The sequence below is a fragment of the Ananas comosus genome, linkage group 12 (assembly GCF_001540865.1).
Source record: "Ananas comosus cultivar F153 linkage group 12, ASM154086v1, whole genome shotgun sequence".
Taxonomy (NCBI): domain Eukaryota; kingdom Viridiplantae; phylum Streptophyta; class Magnoliopsida; order Poales; family Bromeliaceae; genus Ananas; species Ananas comosus.
In genome coordinates this window covers 298,296-319,629 of record NC_033632.1, presented here as the reverse complement: position 1 = coordinate 319,629, position 21,334 = coordinate 298,296, and the positions used below count along the sequence as shown (strand labels likewise).

General features: G+C 40.4%; 4 protein-coding genes across 5 annotated transcripts; 3 read left to right on the top strand and 1 right to left on the bottom strand.

Annotated features, from left to right (window-relative positions):
• LOC109718921 lies at window positions 784-5,534 on the bottom strand. Of its 2 annotated transcripts, XM_020245405.1 has the most exons (7): window positions 4,903-5,534; window positions 4,039-4,230; window positions 3,299-3,571; window positions 2,943-3,045; window positions 2,429-2,547; window positions 1,804-1,956; window positions 784-1,445 (listed from the first exon to the last, which is right to left on the bottom strand). In XM_020245405.1, the coding sequence occupies exons 1-7, from the start codon at window positions 5,230-5,232 to the stop codon at window positions 897-899; spliced, it is 1,719 nt and encodes a 572-aa protein (XP_020100994.1). In that variant the 5' UTR covers window positions 5,233-5,534; the 3' UTR covers window positions 784-896. The 2 variants fall into 2 exon arrangements, with proteins under 2 accessions (XP_020100994.1, XP_020100995.1); XM_020245406.1 differs by lacking the exon at window positions 1,804-1,956.
• LOC109718957 (dnaJ homolog subfamily C member 17-like) lies at window positions 7,609-9,017 on the top strand. Its single transcript, XM_020245463.1, has 4 exons — window positions 7,609-7,833; window positions 8,105-8,156; window positions 8,292-8,359; window positions 8,588-9,017. Exons 1-4 carry the CDS (start codon window positions 7,693-7,695, stop codon window positions 8,993-8,995), a joined length of 669 nt encoding a protein of 222 aa, XP_020101052.1. The 5' UTR covers window positions 7,609-7,692; the 3' UTR covers window positions 8,996-9,017.
• On the top strand, window positions 11,011-16,113 carry LOC109718449 (importin subunit alpha-1b-like). Its single transcript, XM_020244696.1, has 11 exons — window positions 11,011-11,406; window positions 11,572-11,668; window positions 11,789-11,880; window positions 12,063-12,194; window positions 12,623-12,808; window positions 12,925-13,088; window positions 13,174-13,252; window positions 13,739-13,867; window positions 14,128-14,255; window positions 14,592-14,974; window positions 15,487-16,113. Exons 1-10 carry the CDS (start codon window positions 11,209-11,211, stop codon window positions 14,968-14,970), a joined length of 1,584 nt encoding a protein of 527 aa, XP_020100285.1. The 5' UTR covers window positions 11,011-11,208; the 3' UTR covers window positions 14,971-14,974; window positions 15,487-16,113.
• Window positions 17,720-20,170, top strand: LOC109718450. Its single transcript, XM_020244697.1, has 2 exons — window positions 17,720-18,540; window positions 18,745-20,170. The coding sequence occupies exons 1-2, from the start codon at window positions 17,793-17,795 to the stop codon at window positions 19,212-19,214; spliced, it is 1,218 nt and encodes a 405-aa protein (XP_020100286.1). The 5' UTR covers window positions 17,720-17,792; the 3' UTR covers window positions 19,215-20,170.

Below are 21,334 nucleotides of genomic sequence, written 5' to 3'. Positions count from 1 at the left end.
TCATTCAAGATTTTAATTTTTATATTTAATATTTTAATTTATTTAATTTATGTCAGTGAATGATATTTTAATTTTAAAATTTGAATGTATCGTTTATCCTTACAGATTTAGTTAATGTATTTCATATAATTATCGTAATAATAAATTTATTAAAATAAGTAATTAGTTTAAATTTAGAATTCAAAATATTGTTGACTAACACAAATTAAATAAATTGAAATATTAAATAGTAAAATTAAAACTTTAAAAGATCAGAATATCCACTCAAAATTGTCTACAATGTAAATAAGTTCTGCAAAGAATTGAGTAGATGGTTTGGGTTGAAAAGCAGAATTGTAAAAGAAAGAAACGTACTTATGCGAAGAATCAGTGGCTACATTTTAGCTGCAGCTTAATAATGCAGTGCTTTGTTAACCTTCTCTCTATCAATGTTTTCAAAGGAAGTGGCCAGTGTCTATGGTCAAATGAATGAACTGCCAGGAGCTCGTATGAGAGTTGGTTTGACTGTCCTAACTATAGCAGAATATTTATTATGACTTATCCTCCTCCTCCCAAGCATATGTATTTTACAAATTATTACAAACTAAATTACTTAACCATTCGATTGGCATGGAAACGACATCCCGGTGGCTCTTCGGAGCGTGCTGCGGCACAGGCACAGCAATTCCTGATTGTTTTGATGTCGGAAAAATGTAATGGGTGCGTAATGTCCCAGAGGACTTATAACTCCAGACTAACAGCGAGCGCCGTGAACTGAAGGACAGTCTGAACACATGACTGACAGCAGGCGCATTCAACAAATGCACTTTCAATTGTACAGTTCCGACGAGTCTTGTACACCAATCAAATTTTGTACAATCCATTTGTACAATAAAGTATGCAATGAATCATAATCTTTACAAAGATGCACACCCCTCATCATCCTTCCCGAGCTCGTCAATTAATAATTCTAACATTTTTTTATATTGCGGCATGTAATGCTCTCTTATCATAGTTCTTGCGAGTCGGATCTTACCGTACAATTCTCTGGGAGTTCTGTATATGCCGATGATTTCATCGGCAGTATCACCCTGCAGCGGGGGCAACGCAACCATGTGCATGATTTTTCCAGGGGGATAAAATTGCTTATCCACTGCGGTTTCGTCTTTGCCTGCTAGTTCCTTTGTAGCATAGGCTTCTCCAACTAGCCCGTGAAGTTCCTCCTCAAGAAGATTGCGGAGTTTGCCTTTAGTAATTTCTTCAGATGATCTAGAAGATGAAACATGAAGCTTTTCTTTGTCAACTGTAAGTGTTTCGCGGCTAACTTGCTCGATATAAGCAGACTTTGTGCTTCTCTGAGAAGCTTTTGAAAGAATGGCTTGTTGGCGTGGACAAAGGCATGACAAGCAAAGAAGGCTGGTGTGGATAGTCACGGGTGCGGTATCTGCTGCATTGCCCAGAACAGCCTGGAAAACAAGAAAACTTGTCAAATAATCTGCCGCAAGTCGGTGCTGTTGTGCGCCATAATTGGCATACTTGACATAAAAAACAAGCTAACCAAAGAATTTTTTTCCCCCTAAAAAAAACACTTGAATCTACCTCAGCTTGTTGTTTGCTATGCAAGATAAAGTAGGAAATCTTTTATTAAAGACAACCAATATGTGTTTCTTGTTGGACAACATACAATGAAGAACGGTTAGAGCTTCTTCAGCCCTCTTACAAAAAAGTTTGTGTACAAAAGGGCTAGCTTGGCGGCCAAACAGATCCCTAGTGAAGTCAATGTTAGTTTTAGTTCAAAGAAATAAATTTATCACATTATTATACCTCGGGAATGTCAGCATCCATAACTTTAGCTCTTGGACCGGAGATGAATGGTAAATGAGATCGAAAGAATGTTACAGATTGATTTACTATTTTTAAGAATCTCGTTTGCTGAATTTGGTCCCTTAGATCATTTGCCCATGGTGATGCCATGACCTTCATAAAAAGCAATTAGAATAAGCACCTCATAAGAAAAACAAAAGTAAATAGAGGCTACTGTAGTCTATTCATCATTAACTATTAAAATAGAAATATGAACTATTTACTATGCTTTTTCTTTTTCCTTCTTTAATATAGTATGTATGAACTACTGACTATACTATATACTTTTTTATGTCTATGCTTGTTATTAACTTAAACATATATGAACTGTGCTTTCATCCAATGCAGCTTATTATTTGCTTTGGGTGTGAACATAAGGGAAAACGAATTACTCGTTGCTTGGACTTAAAGGTACACCAAGCAAGATATATTAGTTTCTACAGTTCATAGAAGGCCTTTCTCTTGCATATAAGAATTTGGCGGTAACTTTCCAGTGAGCTGCAGCATTATTTCTTCAGAATATGGTAAAGAACGATCGAAAGCATCAGAATAGAGAATTAATACTTCAGCACTGATAGAAAGGTACCTCAGAGCGGAGGTTTTCGGCAGTAACTTTTGAAAAAGTTGGTACCAGATCAGTTCGGTTGATAAGAGTGGTAATGAACTCTTTGCCGGACTCCGCCAAATCCCATGTCATGCAAGCAGCTACACATAACTGAATCTCTTTAGATTGTAAACAAGAAGAAGAGGAAGAAGAGGAAAATCATATCTTTGCTCGCTTCAGCTATATTTCTTCAAACTATAAGAATAAAATATTCATTTCCTCAGGAAAAAAAAAAAGATAAAACCTTCATATTGTTATCTGCATAATTTGTAGGTTGCTGCTAAATTTATTTAACTATCTATTGGAAACATAGTTGATGTTCGGATCACCAAATCATGCTCGATCCAGTCGCATCCAGTAGGAATAGAGAGAATAACCCAATGCATCAACATATAAAGTGGTCTAAAACAAATGGTCACACAATTAAAATCTGATATTAAAATGCCCATTACTAGAAGAAACGTCACATAGTGTTCAGAGGTCAGAAGACACATGCCTGGAGCAAACGCTATGCATGTGCACGATGAGAACTCTTCATATTCACGAAGAATGTATGTTAAAATTGCTGCGATACCAGCCCCCATTGAATGCCCAACAATCTAAAATCAAAATAAAGGAAGTATACCTTGAATTATAAAAATCAATTCTAAAATAAAGAACCACAAGCTTACAGATTGTGATACACTAGTCCCGTGTACAACACAGTATAAGAATAAATGAAATGAATCAATGCAAAACAGATGGCATCTTAATTCAAAAATGATGCCCGGTTCATAGATATGCTGCTTGTATGTGTAACCGCCATAAATTACTTGGTTACTCACTGAGCCATGCAGGATTAAAGAAAATCACCTTGATTTTGTAGTCTGAGTATTGAAGAACCGCCTTACGGAGGCAGGGAATCGCACGTTTCGCGATCCAACGTGCAGCAGCAACCATCCCGCAGTGTGCGTATCCTAAGACGACTTTTCTGACACTTCCTTCATGCAAAACTACATGGTGAAAGGGAACCTCTGCACCAGTCGCTGCCGTCAGTCTATCCTTAACACTTATAGCCCCTCGAATAAAAAGAATAAAACTTCGGCAACTTCTGTCACGTATAACTGTGAAAGCCGGCTTCAAAAGCTGCATAGAGTTAAGTAGAGACTACTTATGTCAGTGTGGCTTATTTATTTTACACCAATGAAAAATATTATACATGGTTCTCTACAGAATCATATCACATTATGAAGAAAACAGAAGAGATGTCGGCACGTATGCATCCCTGTAAAATCTGAATTCAACATGTGCCCTTCACTAGTAATTTCAACTATCACGAACTGGATTGCTTAACTTAAAAGCGCTCATTTTTAAAAAACATTTTCTAATACAAGACCAAATTCACTTCATGAACTAGATTGCTTCACAACTTAAAGTTCACATTTTACAGGCATATATATATATTTTTTTGAGGAAACAGGGATATACCCTATTTAGACACAGGCATATATATATATATATATATATTGTGTAGACAGATGATTTTTGAATGGTTGTGTATGTAAAACTCCAAATAAAGTCAAAGGGCTTGAGAGTTACAGATACTTACGCACCCTCGCCTTAGACTTTTGGATAAGAACATTGTCTTGGCCATACCTGCCGAACTCCAGAAACACTTGAAACGGTTTCTTTGAGAAGTACATGCAAAGGTTCAAATATCTTAAGAGAGAAATCAGCTCTGATCTGATTCCATTGCCTTTCAACTGTATACAATTACTTCCTGTGTACTCATGTTGCAGATTACCCTGAAATAGTTAAAAAAGAAACTACTTTGGAAGTTACAATTGGTTTTATGATATATCAAAGTAGAACCTCTGCATGCTATAAAGAGTTTGCAAAATGAACAATCTAATAGATCGACTTTAGATAGAAAAACAGGATGAAATTTTAAATGATGGAATCTTGTGGACCTGCCAATTCTTCTGAACAATAGATAGATATTGTCACTTTAAAAGGCTAATAATTTTCTCACCAAAATATATGTTCACTTAATTCAGACCAAGTTTAAAAATGAATCAAACTTCTGAAACATTATGTGTATTTTCGGACAAATATAAACAAGAGCAAGATATTAATCAAACAGATTTGGGTCAGCCGATGAGGAACAAGTAGGTAGTTCCTGCTAAATCAGTAAATGGTAGTGAATCAACTCCTAACTTAATTGAGATTTGTAAATCTATAGTAAGATCACCTGTTGAAGCGAAAACTTCAGGGACCAAGGAGCAATAAGTTTGAAGTATATAGCCAAACCATTAGTTATTTTTAAGATCTATCTGATTAGTCCCTCATCTCATTCGAAATTCACTTGTTGCTTTTCAAAATGACCAACCCATACAATTACAACTAAGGGACTGAACAATAGAAACTAAAACTTATAAGAAGAAATCAAAACTAATCAAATTGAGAAAATCATCGACCTGTTGCTTCATGTAGTACTTTATCCCGAACGCGAGTTCACCTAAGGGCCACTTCCCTAGGGTTTCGGCGTAGGTGAACCGCACGGTCCTTGCCGCCACCGCCGCCGCCTCCCCCAGCGTCGTCGGAGACCTCTCCGGCCACCGCCCCGGCCCCATTTTCTTATTCTTCCTCTCCCTCCTCTTCTCGTCGTCCTCCTTTCTCCTGCTCCCTGCCTCCAAATCGTCCTCCTCCTTCGCCGCCGCCGAATCCGGCGGCGAGAGCCTCCCGCTGAGCACCAGGTACATAAGCACGGAGCGCCGCGCCGCCGAGGCCATCGCCGCAGCGCCCATCAGAGCCCTAGCGCCCTAGGGTTTCGATCCGGTCCTAGGGTTTCGTGGAGAGATCGTCCTTCGATTGCTCGCCGTCCCCGTCGTCGTCGTCGTGGTCGTCGTCGTCCCCAGTTCTTATTTGCGCGCTTGTCCCGCTCCGACTCGTTGCGTGTGGACAAAATATTTGCCATACCTGAAGTAGCCTCACTTCAACTAGCAATATCCACCTACTCACTACCCTAAGGAATGTAGTCAATTCATTTGAGAGTAAGGGTATTTTGGGAAATTAGTGGGAAGGAGGTTCGTATGGTCGCGGCGGGAAGGGGAATCTACGGATGGAAGGAGGGAATATCGCAGAGGATATGCAGGTATAAATTCCGGAAGGTAGGGCCCACACCTCGGCGTAGAGCGCTTGCTGCATGAACCGCGGCCTATAGACCGAAAGAACAAAAAAAAAAAAAAATTAAAAAAAAAAAAGTTAACATTTTTAATGGGCCTAGCCCTATCCAATGATCTCTGATTAAATGGGCCTAAGAAAAATCCGTTGGAATCGGCCTAGGTTTAGTCGGTTTAATTAGGTCCGTTTGGACTCAAAAGTAGAGGCCTAAGAAATCTAGGCTAGGGCCTGGCTTTTCAACATGTTTGGTCGACCCGTTCAGGCCTGATTGGACCATTTCGGGCCAGACCAGACCTAGCTCAATGTATTGCTACAGCTGTAAAGCATGTTATTATGCAAGATTTAATTAATATTGTTATATTATATTATATTTATATACTAAATAATGGCAACACAAGTAGAACATGTATGCCTAACATTTTGTTGACATTTTATCCCACAAACACAATGGACCGTTATATTTATGTTTACAGCTAGTACCAGCTAGTATGGACTCTTATTATGTCTCCTTCTCCTTCTGTTCATCGATCGCCTCAATTAAGGGAGCAATTTAAAATCTCGTGTATTTGAATGGTGAATACCATACAAGCTGGCACCAAATTAAACACCCTAATCAGCCAACTTGGCTTTGAAATTCGGCCACCTAAATTCAAGCTTCTATGCATCATTTTGGCCTAATGCCTTAGCAGCCTACACATATATTAGCTACTAGTTTACTAGCTTGTTCAAACAAATGGCGTAGGCCTCCATTTCTCAAAACTCAATCACCTTCCCGAAACAATTTTTAATTCTCAAATAGGAGTAGGGTAACCACTCTATCTACTTTTTAGGAATTTTCGTAAAATAGAGAGAATATTACAGAGTCTCTGCGACCATGAACATGAATATAGTTTTATACAAAGAATTTAAGTATCGTGGTACAGAATTGTGCCGAAAATTTATCGGTACGATACAGTACGATGCGTGCCAGTCACAAAAAATATATATGTACTGATGCGTAACGGGATGAAATATTTATTTTCTTTAATAACAAATTATGTCAATTATTTATTATATGTTTTTATTAAATCTTTTGAATTTTATTGAGAAAATTACTTACTAATTTTAAGAATAGAAAATTTTAAATTGTACCATCGATATAGGAGCTGTATCATATCGATATCTTGTTGGTATGATACGACATGATAAATACAGTTCGTACCGATAGGCACTTTAATTCTTGATTTTATATAAAAGTTTTGGGAGTACACCAGTTATTTTTTAATATTTTTATATGATATTACAACATGATGTTCTAAATTTCAATAACTTTATTGTATTTAATTTCATTTAATTACTTAAATCTTTGAATCTACTAAAATGCCTCTCTTGTTTCGATCATTAGACCGGGTTTGGGCACTATTTGTTTACCTCCGAGACTACATTATGGCAATGTTTTGTCTTCGCCATCATCATCCGGAGAAAATTTACAGTATCATATTTGTACCATATTATTAAGTAATAAATCAATTATATTTTTTTTTGAAAGAAAAGTATAAAAATTATTATTATATTAACTATAATAAGACGGAAAATTTTGAAAAGAATAATTTTATTGGTTTGAGGATGCCATAACAGTAATACGGCGGTGCATTATAGACTTTTTCCACCATGCAAGCATGCCTACAGTGCAACAGCCAACTCCCCGACTGACACCTGGGCCCCGCAACTTCGGTGGGCCCCGCCTGTCAGCCGCATAGCCGGTGCATGCGACCGCTACACGGAGCACACTATCTGGGAACCACCGAAAACGGATCGCCGTGTTGCCACGTGGCGGTTCCAACGGTAACCTCCCCGTCCCTCCCGCCGAACCCCCCTCCCTACACATTCCCTTTCAAATACACCCGCACACACACACCCCAACCGTTCCATTACATTCCATTACTCTCCCCATTAGTAATAAAAGCCCCCCCCCCCCACAAAAATAAAAACAAAAACAAAAAAACTAATTTGAATTTGAATTTGGAAAATGCTATTGATCATACGATGATGGTCTCGAGTTTGTCTTGTCTCTAGTTCGTAAGGTATTGTTGTAAGAGCAGACGATGTCGAGGGATCAACCACCGGAGTCTAAGGCGCAGATCGTGAGGGAGATTTGCTCCGCCGCGACAATTTTCACGTCGTGTTCGCACCGGCGGCGATCGACGCGGAGGCCGCCGTTTGTAGATTGGTACCTCATTCTCCGAGTTAGTGCGCCATTCTTTCTCTCTTCCTCTCTCTCTCTGCAATTCTGTCTTTTCTGTTCACGCCGCGCGCGGTGATCGCTACAGAGGCCTGCATTGTCGGCTGGGGCCTCACTCTCCACTTTCCAATCTGAGCATTTGATTCTCTTTTCCTTCTTCTGCTCCTCTATCCCCCGTCCCCTATGGCCTCTCTACTCAATTTTTGTTTTCAAAATACAGTTTTTTTTTTATCCCATGTTCGATGTAAGTGAGATGGACATTTTGAATCCGGTAGGTCGACGAGGAATCCGCAGCGGATGTCATTAGGCGGAGGTACCGCCAATTGGGTAATGATTTTTAATTGATGCGAGAATAAGAACGAGTTTTTGATTCCTTATTTGTGAAAATTCTAATTATCTCCCCTTTTTTTTTTCTTTTTTTTTTCTTTTTTTTTTTTTTTTAATAACTCTGTCGCTATGTAGCATTGCAGCTTCATCCGGACAAGAACAAGCACCCCAGAGCAGAAGTTGCATTCAAACTTGTCTCAGAGGTAGAGATTCTTCCTTTTCTCTTTTTTTTTTTTTTTTTTTTCCGTCCTCTCTTTTGAAAATTGTCTTTCATTAACTATGTATTTCCATCTTGCTTCACTAGACAAATTAGATTAAACACTGAAATACAATCAACGAATGCTATTGAATCTTAATTTTTTGCATCAAAAGAAGTATACTTTAAGTCCCAATGAGGGGGACAAATTACAAGAAAAACGTGTACTACGCAGGCTTATTCGTGTCTCTCCGACAAAGCGCGGAGGCGCGCATTCAACTCCGAGAGGCAGGAGAGTTTTTGCAAGGAATGCCACAGAAAATCACAAGCAGCAGCAGAGAAAGCTCGCGCCAATAGAATTATGATACAGGCATTGAAGGAAGTTCAGAGTAGGCTTAGAGAGGAGTGTAGGATTGTGGAGAAGTGCTTGCGATCCAATAGAGGATCTGATAGTGAATCCCCCTTGTTTGATCCTGTGAACTACTTCGCAAAATGCGCGGATTATCCGCACTGCAGAGCTCGCGTTGTCGACAATTCGAAGGAGTTTTGGTACTGCAATTTGAGAAGAGGAGTTAAATGTGAGTCTCCTGTTTATCAGGTGAGAGGAGAGGGAAGAACAAGGTGTGCTCAAAGTCCCATTTGAATTCTTAATTAATTAATGTAATTTCCCCCCCTTTTTTTTTTTCTGGATAGTGAAGTAGTAGTAAGATTAAATTGAATTGGTCAAATACTATGATTATGATGATGATGATTCGTTGAACAAGTTGTTTGGCTCGAGAATTTTTCGAGTCAATTAAATTATAGTTACTAGTACAATGCTTTACTAAAAGCTACGAAAAAGAGAGACATCTTATACTTGTCCTTATTCGTGAAGTGGGGCGATTCGGCAAGACCCCGTAAATTACCTGCTTTACACTCCATTTGGCACCAAATTTGAAAGAAGTTTTCGATTGAATCCATTTAAAAATGTAATTCTTCAAATTGGAGTTCAACTAAATTCTATTCCCTTATGCTGTTTGGTACGAAACAAATAATTATTTCTGTATGTGACTTATTTTCCTATTCTTTCCTAGTTATATAATAAAAATGATATTATTATGAATAATTAAGAGAGGTGTATTTTGGGTTATTAATAAAATATAACTAAAAGCTAATAACAAATTCGCACAAAATCCAACCTAAACTAATAGGAATTAGATGAGAATCATTTAAGCTATGAGACATCGCGCCAAATCCTTCCAAAAGAATTAAATTCTTATTAACTTATGATACAAATTAGCAAATATTTTTTTTTTAAAAAAAGAATTCCAATTATTTGGAATTTTAGGATCTCTGTGACAGTCAAATCCTTGGTGCTAGTATCCCAGCCGGACTCTATATAAAACTTTGTTGGAATACTATCAATAGCACAAAGCTATTGATGCTATTAATTTTGTAATTCTTAGATGGAGAAATATGTGATTAGGATGATGTGGATCCCCTAGAGTTGAGTGAATAGTTGGTTGAATAGTATAATTTAACGGATAAAAATAATTAAAGGGTTAAATCTAATGGTGGAAAACTCGATAGCACTAAATTCTTTGTGCTATGACAATATCCCAGCTGAATTATATATATATTAAGATTGGTTGGAGATACCACCTCATTATTGTGAACATCATACTTTAAATCCTTTTGCTTAAGTGACGTAAATAATTCGTATCAACAACTTTAAGGAACTTCACCTTTTTTTTTCTGAAAAAAACAAGTAGGAATGTAGGATCAACTAACGTGCATAACTAATGTTGATAATTTGGCTTATAAAATATAATTTTATGTGCATCAATATCTGCTCGTGTGCATTACAAGGACAGTTCAAGTGGGAATCAAACGCCTGTTTTAGGAGAAAATTTATTATATCACATTTGCATCACATTATCAATAACAAACTAATCATATTTCTCTATTTGAGAAAAAAGTCCAATAAAAAAATATATTTTTTTAATCATGATGGAAAGTATCAATCTAAGGCGACAATTTCATTGATTAAGGATGCAGCGTCAGCAATATACCGGGTGTATTCTAGATTTTTTTCGTGTCTTAGAGCAGAAGATTCCGAGGGGCAAAGAGACTAGAACCTGTCATGGGCCGGGTTAAGATTACATTTGGGTTGGGCCCCAAAACCTTTTACTCCCAAACCGACTCCGCCATGGTCGACAAAAAACTGGGCCAGTTGAGGCGAATTCGCTGGGCCGGGTCCGGTTTACTTTGATCCAAGTACACTCGATTTTTATATTTTATCCTCTGTACTACCCTTTTAGGCCCAAAAGCACTCTCTGGTTTGTCCGACCCGAACGGAAGTGGTTCGTGGACTCGTATTGTAGCATAAACCCAACAGAGAAGGAATATCAATGGACTTGGTCCACCACGTCAACACCCTCATGCATTCGCACTCTGTACCATATTCCTCAAATCTCCACCGTCCGCTATCACCCATTCTTTTCAGATTTGAAAATTGTTATATTCATCAACGGTGATGGACGGTACGGGCCTTAGGTGGTCTACAGATGACCTAGCGAACCGGGTCCACAAGAATTGTTCTCAATCCGAACGGTTAGGGTTTCCTCCGATCCGTCACTGTCCCCGCTTCAACGTATAAAAGGGGAGCCCCCTTTCCCCACGTTCGCTGCTTCGTGAGTTAACACACCCCTTTCGACCCTCGTCGTGCTGGACCCTCGTCCTCGCTCTACGAGGTCTAGGGTTTCGCCCCCTTGTTCCTCTTCTCTGCGTAGTTCTCAGGTCTATATCTCTTCGTCTTCAACTTCTTCGTCTTCGTCTCCAACCTCTTTGCTGGTGTTCGGCTTCGCGGCGGCGGAGATGTCGCTGAGACCGAGCGAGAGGGCGGAGATCCGCCGGATCAAGTACAAGGTGGCGGTGGACGCGGAGGAGGGGCGGCGGCGGAGGGAGGACAACATGGTGGAGATCCGCAAGAGCCGCCGCGAGGAGAGCCTCCAGAAGAAGCGCCGCGATGGCATGCCCCCCCAGGCGATCCACTCCTCCGGAATGGACAAGAAGGTGAGTATCGCACTCCCTCGTCGACCCCCGTGCTAGGGTTCCAGTTGTCCCCGCTCGAACCGCGAACGGAGTGGTTTCCGAGGGTTTTGGATTTGATTTGTAGGGTTTCGAGATCTAGGGCTAGGGTTTTGTGGGAGGGATTAAGGGTTTCATCTCAATTCGCAGCTCGAGAGCCTTCCAACGATGGTGGCAGGCATCTACTCGGACGACAATGCCGTGCAGATTGAGGCGACTACGCAATTCAGGAAGCTATTGTCAATCGGTAGGTGTTAACTGTTCTTTTTGCTTGTTTTTTTGGGGGGTCCCTAAACTATTGATGTTTTCAGTTGTTGTTGTTGTTGAGTAGAATTGTAGTGATTGCTAATTGAATCTCTTAATTTAGAGCGAAACCCTCCTATTGAGGACGTTATCAAATCTGGTGTGGTACCTCGCTTTGTTGAGTTCCTTACTCGGGAGGATCTGCCCCAGCTCCAGGTTTAGCTTTTTATTCCCCTTCAGTTGCTGTAAATTTTTAGCAGTTTGTGCTTACCTTTGCTAGTTTCAGATAAATTCTTCAATATGTTGAATTTTTGTACTTTGAGTAGGCTGTACTTGTCTTTGCTACTTCTAGATAAGTTCTTCATTTTGTTAACTTTGTGTTATAATTATTTGGGCAGTTTGAAGCAGCTTGGGCCCTCACCAACATTGCCTCAGGGACTGCGGAACACACTAAGGTTGTCATAGATCATGGTGCCGTTCCAATATTTGTAAAGCTATTAAGTTCACCGAGTGATGATGTCCGCGAGCAGGTATACTGCTTACTCTTTTTGTTTGATACAGCTAAGCACCTGTTTGGCCCAAGGTTTTTTTTTTTGACAATTCCTCTAATAGAGAAGTCTAAATCATGAGTTGAGCTGTTAAAAAGCATTCGGAGTTACTGCTGTGGAGAGAAGCTGGAATGAGCTTCTTGGCCCCCCAAAAGCATAAGCTTTTATTGGAGCTTTTGCTTCTGCTACTGCTGCAGAGAGTAAGCTCTTTGGCTGATGGCGGGTTGATTTTAATGAAAAAGTTGTCAATGCTTTGCCAAAGTGCCCTATTCCACAGAACCTACATAGATGCTCCAGAGCGGCCTGGTCCAAATAGGCTGCTAGTTTGTATGGTGACCTTGATTCTCTTTGTTATTTCTAATGAAGCTTGCCAGTTAATATTTTACCCCAAAAAAATTGCTGAATTCTAGGCTGTCTGGGCTCTGGGAAATGTTGCTGGTGATTCCACAAGATGCCGTGATCTTGTTCTTGGCAATGGGGGATTGATTCCACTGCTGCAGCAACTGAACGAGCATGCGAAGCTCTCGATGCTGAGGAATGCCACATGGACTCTGTCAAACTTCTGCAGAGGGAAGCCACAACCAGCTTTTGAGCAGGTTTTATTTTATTTTATTTTCCTGTTGTTTGATCAGCCACTGAGTATTCTAGCACTAGACTTTGTTGGTTAAATCAATTGGATTTTTTTTTTTTTTTGGTGCCGAATGATGTATAGGTTAAGCCTGCTCTTCCAGCACTTGCCCGCCTCATCCACTCAACTGACGAGGAAGTCCTTACTGATGCTTGTTGGGCGCTATCGTACTTATCTGATGGAAGCAATGACAAAATTCAAGCAGTGATTGAAGCTGGTGTCTGCCCTCGGCTCGTGGAGCTTCTTCTGTGTGTACTTCATGTTTGAGTTTGTTTGTTTGTTAATTTAACATTCCTGACTTATGCTGATAGTAGTATACTTCATCTGTTTTAGATATCCATCGCCTGCGGTACTCATTCCAGCCCTTCGAACTGTTGGCAACATTGTTACTGGAGATGATGTCCAGACACAGGTTGTTGATCTTTCTGTACTCAACTCTTAATTCTTCTTGCCCTTTTATGGTCTTTAATTTATTATTATGCTTGATGAATAAGTGGTTTCTATGTTTTACATGGAATATCGGCAGTAGGCATTCTTATGGTTACTCATTGTAGTAGAATTCTTTCGTAGGTTGAGAATATCAGTGTGGATTCTTTTGCTGGCAAATATCAGTAATAAAGGCCTTTTATTTTACCTTGATAGTTCTGCAACTAATCGTATTTTTTGTATACTTCAGCTTGTGATAGATGATATACTCAAAATTTCGACGGTAATTACACTGGTTATTTGATATGCTTACCATATTGATCTGTAATCAAGTGATTAAACTATGCCTTTTGGAGCTAATTGTCGCGCAACTTTCAATTGATCCGAGTCTCCTCACACCATTGTGATTGATGTGAAACTAGTTTCTTTGTTTTTAGTACATTGAAAATGTTGCCCTCATTTTCCCTTGCAGCACATGATCAATCATCAAGTACTTCCCTGCCTTATGAACCTCATAACTCATAATCATAAGAAAAGTATCAAAAAGGAAGCCTGTTGGACCATTTCAAATATCACAGCTGGGAACAATGAGCAGATCCAGGTAAACTATAAAAAAATGAGCCTTTCTCTTTCAAGTTAATTGTGTGCGCGCGTGCGTGCCCCCTCGCTCGTGCGTTCATGCGTGCGTGTGTGAAAAGGCTGTCTTTCAACTGAAGCACTAAGCTGAAGCTACAAACGTTGATGACTTATTTGATATTCTCTTGTTAAAGGTTTTTCATAAAAAATATTAAATGTTTTTGTATTTCTTCTTCTCTCCTTTTTAAGATGTTCTAATTCAGATAGCACAAAATTGAACCACAGGCTGTGATTGCTACTGGCATAATAGGTCCTCTAGTGCAACTGCTGCTAACAGCTGAGTTCGACATCAAGAAAGAAGCAGCATGGGCCATCTCAAATGCTACCTCTGGAGGCACACACGATCAAATAAAGTGAGAACATTGACTTTCTTTTGGTTTCTTGCATTTAACTTCCTGCATATATCCTATATTTTCTGTAATGCACCTGCAAAGTTGGTATTTGCACATGCCCTGTTTAACTCCTCAATTGCTTGTGATCATATCGGGATTAACTATGCAAAAAAGTTTTTGCATACATACCCCTGATGGGCATGGATGCAAATGCACACATATACCAACCACGCAAATTTGCATGGGGGGCATATATGCAGAAGATCTTTTCTTTTTGTCTTTACGTTTCCCACTTTTTTCAGCAAGGAAACATTTCTCATTTTTAACTTCACTGACTATCCTGAATTGTGAGAACAGGTATCTTGTTAGCCAGGGTTGCATCGAACCTCTCTGTGACCTCCTGGCTTGCCCCGACGCAAGAATCATAACGGTATGCTTAGAAGGGTTAGAGAATATTTTGAACGTGGGTGAAGCTGAGAAGAACCTGGGTCCCACTGGTGGGACCAATCTGTACGCACAAATGATCGATGAGGCCGAGGGTTTGGAGAAGATCGAGGCTCTTCAGAACCATGACAACACGGAGATCTATGAGAAGTCAGTGAAGATTCTCGAGACATATTGGTTGGAGGAGGATGATGGTGAAGGCATGATACTGGATGATGGGACCCAAAATGGTGGGTTTTCTTTTGGAAGTGAGAATGTCTCTGTACCTTCTGGTGGGTTCAAATTTGGTTAGAAAGGTACGATTCTTCCCTTTTTTGTATCATCTGAGAAGAAAAGCTACTGTTTTCAGTTAGGCTAAAACCATATATCTCAGGGAATTTGCACTGCCCTACTAGCACACTAATATTTGTAACTTGGCAGCTTTAGATTCTTCAACTAAAGTAATTTTGTATTTATTTTTGTTTTTACTGTCTAGTTTAAACTTGGGCTGAAAGCTCCTAAAGATAGCCTCTTTATTTTATATTATTGTTGGATTAATTGCATAAACTTATTTTTGGGGTTATTTGACAAACAAAAACTAAAATCAGTAGTAACTTCTTTGCTTCTTCTTAAGAAAAAGGATGACTTTGCAAACTGATTAATTAAATTGAAAAGAAAAATGAAAGCTGGAGTCCATTTGGGTGCCTTCAATTACATAGAGTTTGAGGGTCGGTACAGATCAAAGTTCAGAAACAATATCAACGCAACCTATCACATTTTTTTTTAAAAAAAGACTTGCTTAAAGTAGGATCTTTTGTCCATGTTGCAGAGGTTCTTTCAAAAGAATGAAGCATGGCTGTGGCAGTTTGTGCCCAAGTCAAAACATCAGTCGGGTCGAGTTGAGGTGATGCGTCCATCAGTTTGGGTCCCCTTCGGTTTGGTTTCGGGCGGTTTCGTGTTGGCACAAATAAACGCCAGTTCTTTTGCAACACAGGTTATGATCAATTTGCTTCTTCAAAATGTGGATTTGAAGATTGATGTCTGATCTAGAAATATTGGATTGCTGAGAAAATTGATTTTGTCTACAGGTTTTAGACATTTTGCATTATGTACAGCATCGAGTACTTTGTTGGGTTTTTTTTTTTTTTTCCTCTCTTTTTCCTTCCAAATCTCAGAAATCAGTGGAGATTATTTTCTTGGTTAGGCTCTTTTTGTCAAATGGGTACTCTGGTCGAGAGGAGATGAGGATCTTAGTTTGTCTGCATGCATATTGCTGGTATCATTTTGTGTTTTTAGTTGGGGGTTAGTTCTTATCGCACTTGAATTTAAACTATATATTGTTCATCAATCATCATGTAAAGTTTGCTTACCGGTCTTTTCTTATAGATGCATGATGCACTGGAAAAGTATTTTACTTCTCAAAGCAAAGAACTTTAAGGAAGTTTCAAATTTTATTTTATTTTTGTTTTTTAGTTGTTTTATGAGAGAGAATTTGCTGGGGCTTATCTGCAGCATTTCGGCTGTGGAGCTGACTGGTTAGAAAGTGCCAGCTTCTGTGTCTTGGGAATGTTATTAACCCTTCTCTGTTATAAATAGATAAGATTCATTAAATTTGGTCGACATATCTGTCGTCAAATACTATAACCTTCTTTTAGATTGTGTTTGATTAGTGCAATGGATGTGCTTGTGGCAAAGTATAGTTTTGAGACCTTGAAGTCATGGAGTTAGAAGGGGGAGTTGGGGTCCATCTAATTGCAATTTGATTGAAAATAAGTTTAATGCGCCTATAAATGCTAGTCTTGCCGTGTGCCTTCCACTCAGAAATGGTCTAAAGTAGCTCTCCGCGGGTGGATTCAAAAGAAGCCATGGCTAAATAAATCTTTTTCTTTCCCAATTATTGCTAAAATATCTCCTTGTGCCATTGTGCCATGTAATCCAATCATGACCCTAAATAGTATTACTTTAGAAGGTTTACCTAATTGCTGTTGTTGGTAGTATTTTTGAAGGTTTCTTTTGACTGAATGTTTGTTTTTTTTTTAATTTCTCAATGTAATAGTGACCTAATATATATTAGTTTGATCTAATTCTGCAACAGCAGAGAGCCAGAGGCTGCACGACATGACCAACATACCGGCAGTAATAGAGGATCTTCTTGGCTAGCCTGGGAGGATTGGTCGAATCCAAATGACATGGTAGTGAGTTGTATAAGGATAAGGATCAAAATATTTAAAAACGAATTTAGAAAGACACTGCCACCTTCGCAACAGTAAACATGAAATTAAGTCGAACCTTCTTTAAGTTTGGCTAACTGTGCCATCCATTCAGGACCATTATATTTTCACCTTAAAAGACAAAAGAACAAATAATTAATTCTCTCTCAAAGAAAAAAACAAAGAACAAATAAATAACTTAAACACAGTAAAGTTCGTTCCTGACATTTCACCGCTTAGTTAATCCACACTGCTGTGCACGTCAAAAAGCGTCAATTAATAAAACTACTACTTGAACCACAAACACCCCCCACCCCNACTCTACTCCCTCAGGTGTATATTAGTTTCTAACGTCAATAAGTAACTATCTTTCACACCCAAAGAAAAAAAAAAAAATCAATATTCTTATGAAATAAGTAACTACCTTTCTTGTTCACGCATAAGTTAATTTATTTACTTCACTTTACTTTATGTTGGACTAAAATGTCATTGTACAGTAATAAAAACATGATCTTTTTACCGGTTAGCATAGAAAGTAAGGTGCGGAGATTCTACCACAGTGGCAGATGAAATGCCCGATGAGATGACCAACGCTGAATTATTATTATTATTATTATTTTTTTAAAAAAAGTTAAGAGTGGGGCGGGCGGGGCGACACCTGACCTGTGAGGGGTACAACTTGGAGCGACCGTACCCGCCAATCAAATCACCAAAAACCCTCCAAAACCCCCTCACCACCTTCTCGGAAGCGCGCCAACGCGAAACCAAACAAACCACGCACGCTCCCCTCTCCCCCACCCCCATCGAGAGCGAAACCCACGAGAAACCCTCATCAGAATCCCCCTCCCACCCCCCTCTTCCCTCTCGCCCGAGCGAACCAAAGAAAGAAGAAGAAGAAGAAGAAGAAGAAGAAGAAGAAGAAGAAATGCGGAGCGCCCCCGCCCCCGCCCCCGACGACGACGCCGCCTCCACGTCCTCCGCCTCCTACTGGTGGCGGTCCGCGGCGGGCGATGCCGGCGTGGGGGGAGTGAGGGTGGTGCGGGAGATGGAGCGGGTGGCGGCGATGGCGGAGGAGCGCATGGACGAGCTCCGGCACCGGCTGGTGACGTACCGGGCGGGGGACTTCTGGCTCCCCGCGGGGGGCATCTCCCGGGAGGACACCGACATCCCCCCCGTCGTGGCGCTGCTGCTCCTCGGCTTCGCCGCCGCGGGGAAGAGCTCCCTCGTCCGCCACCTCTACTCCGTCCTCGGCCGCGCCTCCGCCTTCGCCCCCTTCCCCCTCACCACCTCCCCAGCAGGAAAGGACGGGCGAACGCTGTGCTTGGAGGAGCACAACGTGGTGCGGTCGACGCGGAACGGCTTCTGCGTGTTCGACTCGCGGGGCCTCGACTACGACCGCGTCGCCGACGGCCTCGACGAGGTCGCCGACTGGATGGACCACGGCGTCCGCCACCGCCAGCTCTGCCGCGGAGCCTCCGCCTCCGCGGACTCCGCCTCCTCCTCCTCCTCCTCCGCAGCCGCGGCCGAGAAGCGCTTCGTGCGGCGGCGCGTCAACTGCGTCGTGGTGGTGGCGAGCCTCTCGGAGCTCTACCGCTCCCTCCTCTCCGCCGACCTCCGCAAGCTCGACGCCACCCGGGAGCTCTTCCACTACCCCGCCATCAAGACCACCTGCTGTAAGACCCCGCCCCCTCTCTTCTTGTTCTTCTCCTCCTCCTCCTTTTTCTTCTTCTTCTTCTGATGATGATGATGAGGAAGAGGAGGAGGTAAAGGAGGAGGAGGCGGGCATTTCGTCGAACACCTACCGTTCTTAATTCTCACTAAAGAGAAAGAAAGAAACCAACCAACGTGGCTTTTGCTTGCTTTGCGTCGACGCACAGACGAGGACCCCATCCTGGTGCTGACCCACGGCGACGAGCTGACCCCGGCGGAGCGCATCGACGCCCGCGTCCGCGTGTGCGACTACCTCGGCGTCCCCGACCACGCGTGCGGCGCCGTCTACGACGTGGCCTGCCCCGAGGGCCTCCACGTGGCGGACGAGGTGGACCCCGTGGCCGCCTACGCCGCCGCCGAGGCCGTGTTCCGCGCCCTCCACGTGGCCGACCGCGCCCACCCTCCCAAGCCCGGCCCCAAGGAGTGGGCCCTGTGGGCCCTCACCTGGTCCCTCTGCGCCCTCTCCGCCCTCTTCGCCTTCCTCTCCTGCTTGTGCTCCAAATTTGCCCAGGCCAATAACACCAACACCAACACCAACTCCTCTTACTCTACTACTACTACCACCACCAGACTCAGTACTAGAGACCACCCCCACCCCCACCCCCACCCCCACCCCCACCGCAACAAGTTTAGGTGAAAATTTACATACATTTACTACAGTTTTAGTCCTCAAATCTTTGATCCCCAACCCAATTCCGATTAGTTTAGTTAGGCTGCGCGCGCGCCCCGTCTGAACAAATGACGTCGATCGTGAGATCTTGTGGCGCCGCCCTGCATGCAGTTCTGCTGACATTTATGACCATTCTTTTCCCACAAACATGAACATTATTATTTGTTTTCATACGTACGGCCGCTAAGTAACGTAAATGATGCCGTAGACAGACCGAAGGCTTACTTTCCAAATGCATGCATGCGCAGCGCCCAGTCGTCCACCTTGTTGTTTTAGAGGATTCAAAATAATTTTTAAACTAATAATTCATGTGAAATAGTGATGAGAACCGGCGCCGAACAAATGCTTCTTTTGGCACCGGTTTTCATCACTTATTTTATTAAAGTAAAAAGAATCAACAGGAAGAAAACATTGTAAAATGCTTTTCTTACGATTTTGAATCTTCTAAAACATCAACGGTATTATAGTAAAGACAACGTCGCCGCGTTCTCGGCCAACTAGGCGGAAATTGCTGTGAAGATGGAAATTTTTGGAGTAACAAAAATGATTAGAACTGGAATTCTGAAAATGTAACCGAAATCGGGATCAAATTTTAGGCACTAACTCTGTGACCAAACCTTGCCATTATAGCTGTCATCTTCAGGACGCTTGTTGTTGTTAATAGGAGAGTTTTGAGGGACTTCTAATGTGATTAAATAAAGCCTAACATTAATTTGACGCACTAACAATGTTCCTTGTTCTTTGTTCAAAGGTTGGGTTTCAATATAAGACAATGTTGTGAGATCGAGGGTGGTATTGTATGTTTATTTATTTATTTATTTATTTATTTATTTATTTATTTGTTCAATCGAGTGGGTTTATAGAATGATTTTGTGTACAGGGTTCTGGTGTGAAAAGCTGGTCTATTGGCCCTAATTATTTTCCTTTCAAATTTTCTACTTTCTTTTTTTTTTTTTTCTAATGTGTGTGTAAGCTCTCTTTTTTTTCTCTCTGCATGCTGTCATATTTCTCTCAAATTTGTTTTAACACTTGCTCGACACTCTCTCTAAATGTTCTGAAAGCATCGATATTTTTTTGTTAAAAAAAATAGTGCAAATTAGGAGTGCAGATGGATTTTAATGATATGTTCGAACAACAAATTCAAGGTGCTGAACAAATCAGAGTTTTTTTCTTTTTTCTTTTTTCTTTTTTTTTTTTTGTAACGAGTTTAGCTCAAATGCCCAGGCACCCAACAAACACAAGTTTGAAGCTTAAATGGAAGCTATTAGTCACAAGCTAATTCTCTACTGATAATACCTGCACATAAGTAGAATTTTAGTCCAAACTAATAATAATAATATCTTTAACTCTCTCGTTTTTCCAAAAAAAAAAAAAAAAAAAAAAAAAGAACTTTACTTTTTCTCATGTCCAAGAGTTGTACTGTTGTGAGGCAAGGAAGAGGCATGGAAAGTCAATACAGTTGAATAATGAAGTACAAACACCGGCCCTGCCGAGAATGCGTCGAAAGAGGCAAAGAAATAACACATGAATCATGTCATCAGAGATCTGATGCTTCATAGAAGGAGAGGGCCGCAGATTGGACCTCATTTTCTTTTCTTTTCTTTTTTTTAAGAGTTAATTATATATAATTTTCTATAAATATATCGAATAACAAATATATTTCTATAAAATTTAATTTTTTTAGATTTATTCCTACAAAAGTTTTAATGTTTTTAAATATAGCATTGCTGTTAGTATCTATTAGAAAATACAGTTAATCATAGATAAAATACTTAACCATAGTTAGTGAATGATGTAAATTGATTTTTTTTGCTATTGTTTATGACGGTAGAAAGAAAGAAAATGATCGTTGAAGATTTTTGAAAAAAAAAATTAAATAATTCTAATAGTGGGGACTTTTCGAGAGACGTATTTAAGATAATAAAAATATTATTTTATTTATTCTTTGTTAAAAAAATAATTAGTGCTCTAACGATAACAAACCGGATGGATAAATATAAATATCACTAGACTTTTATATTTATAAATATAAAAAATTAAATTTTATAGAAATATATCTGCTATTCGGTGTATTTAATTATACGGAG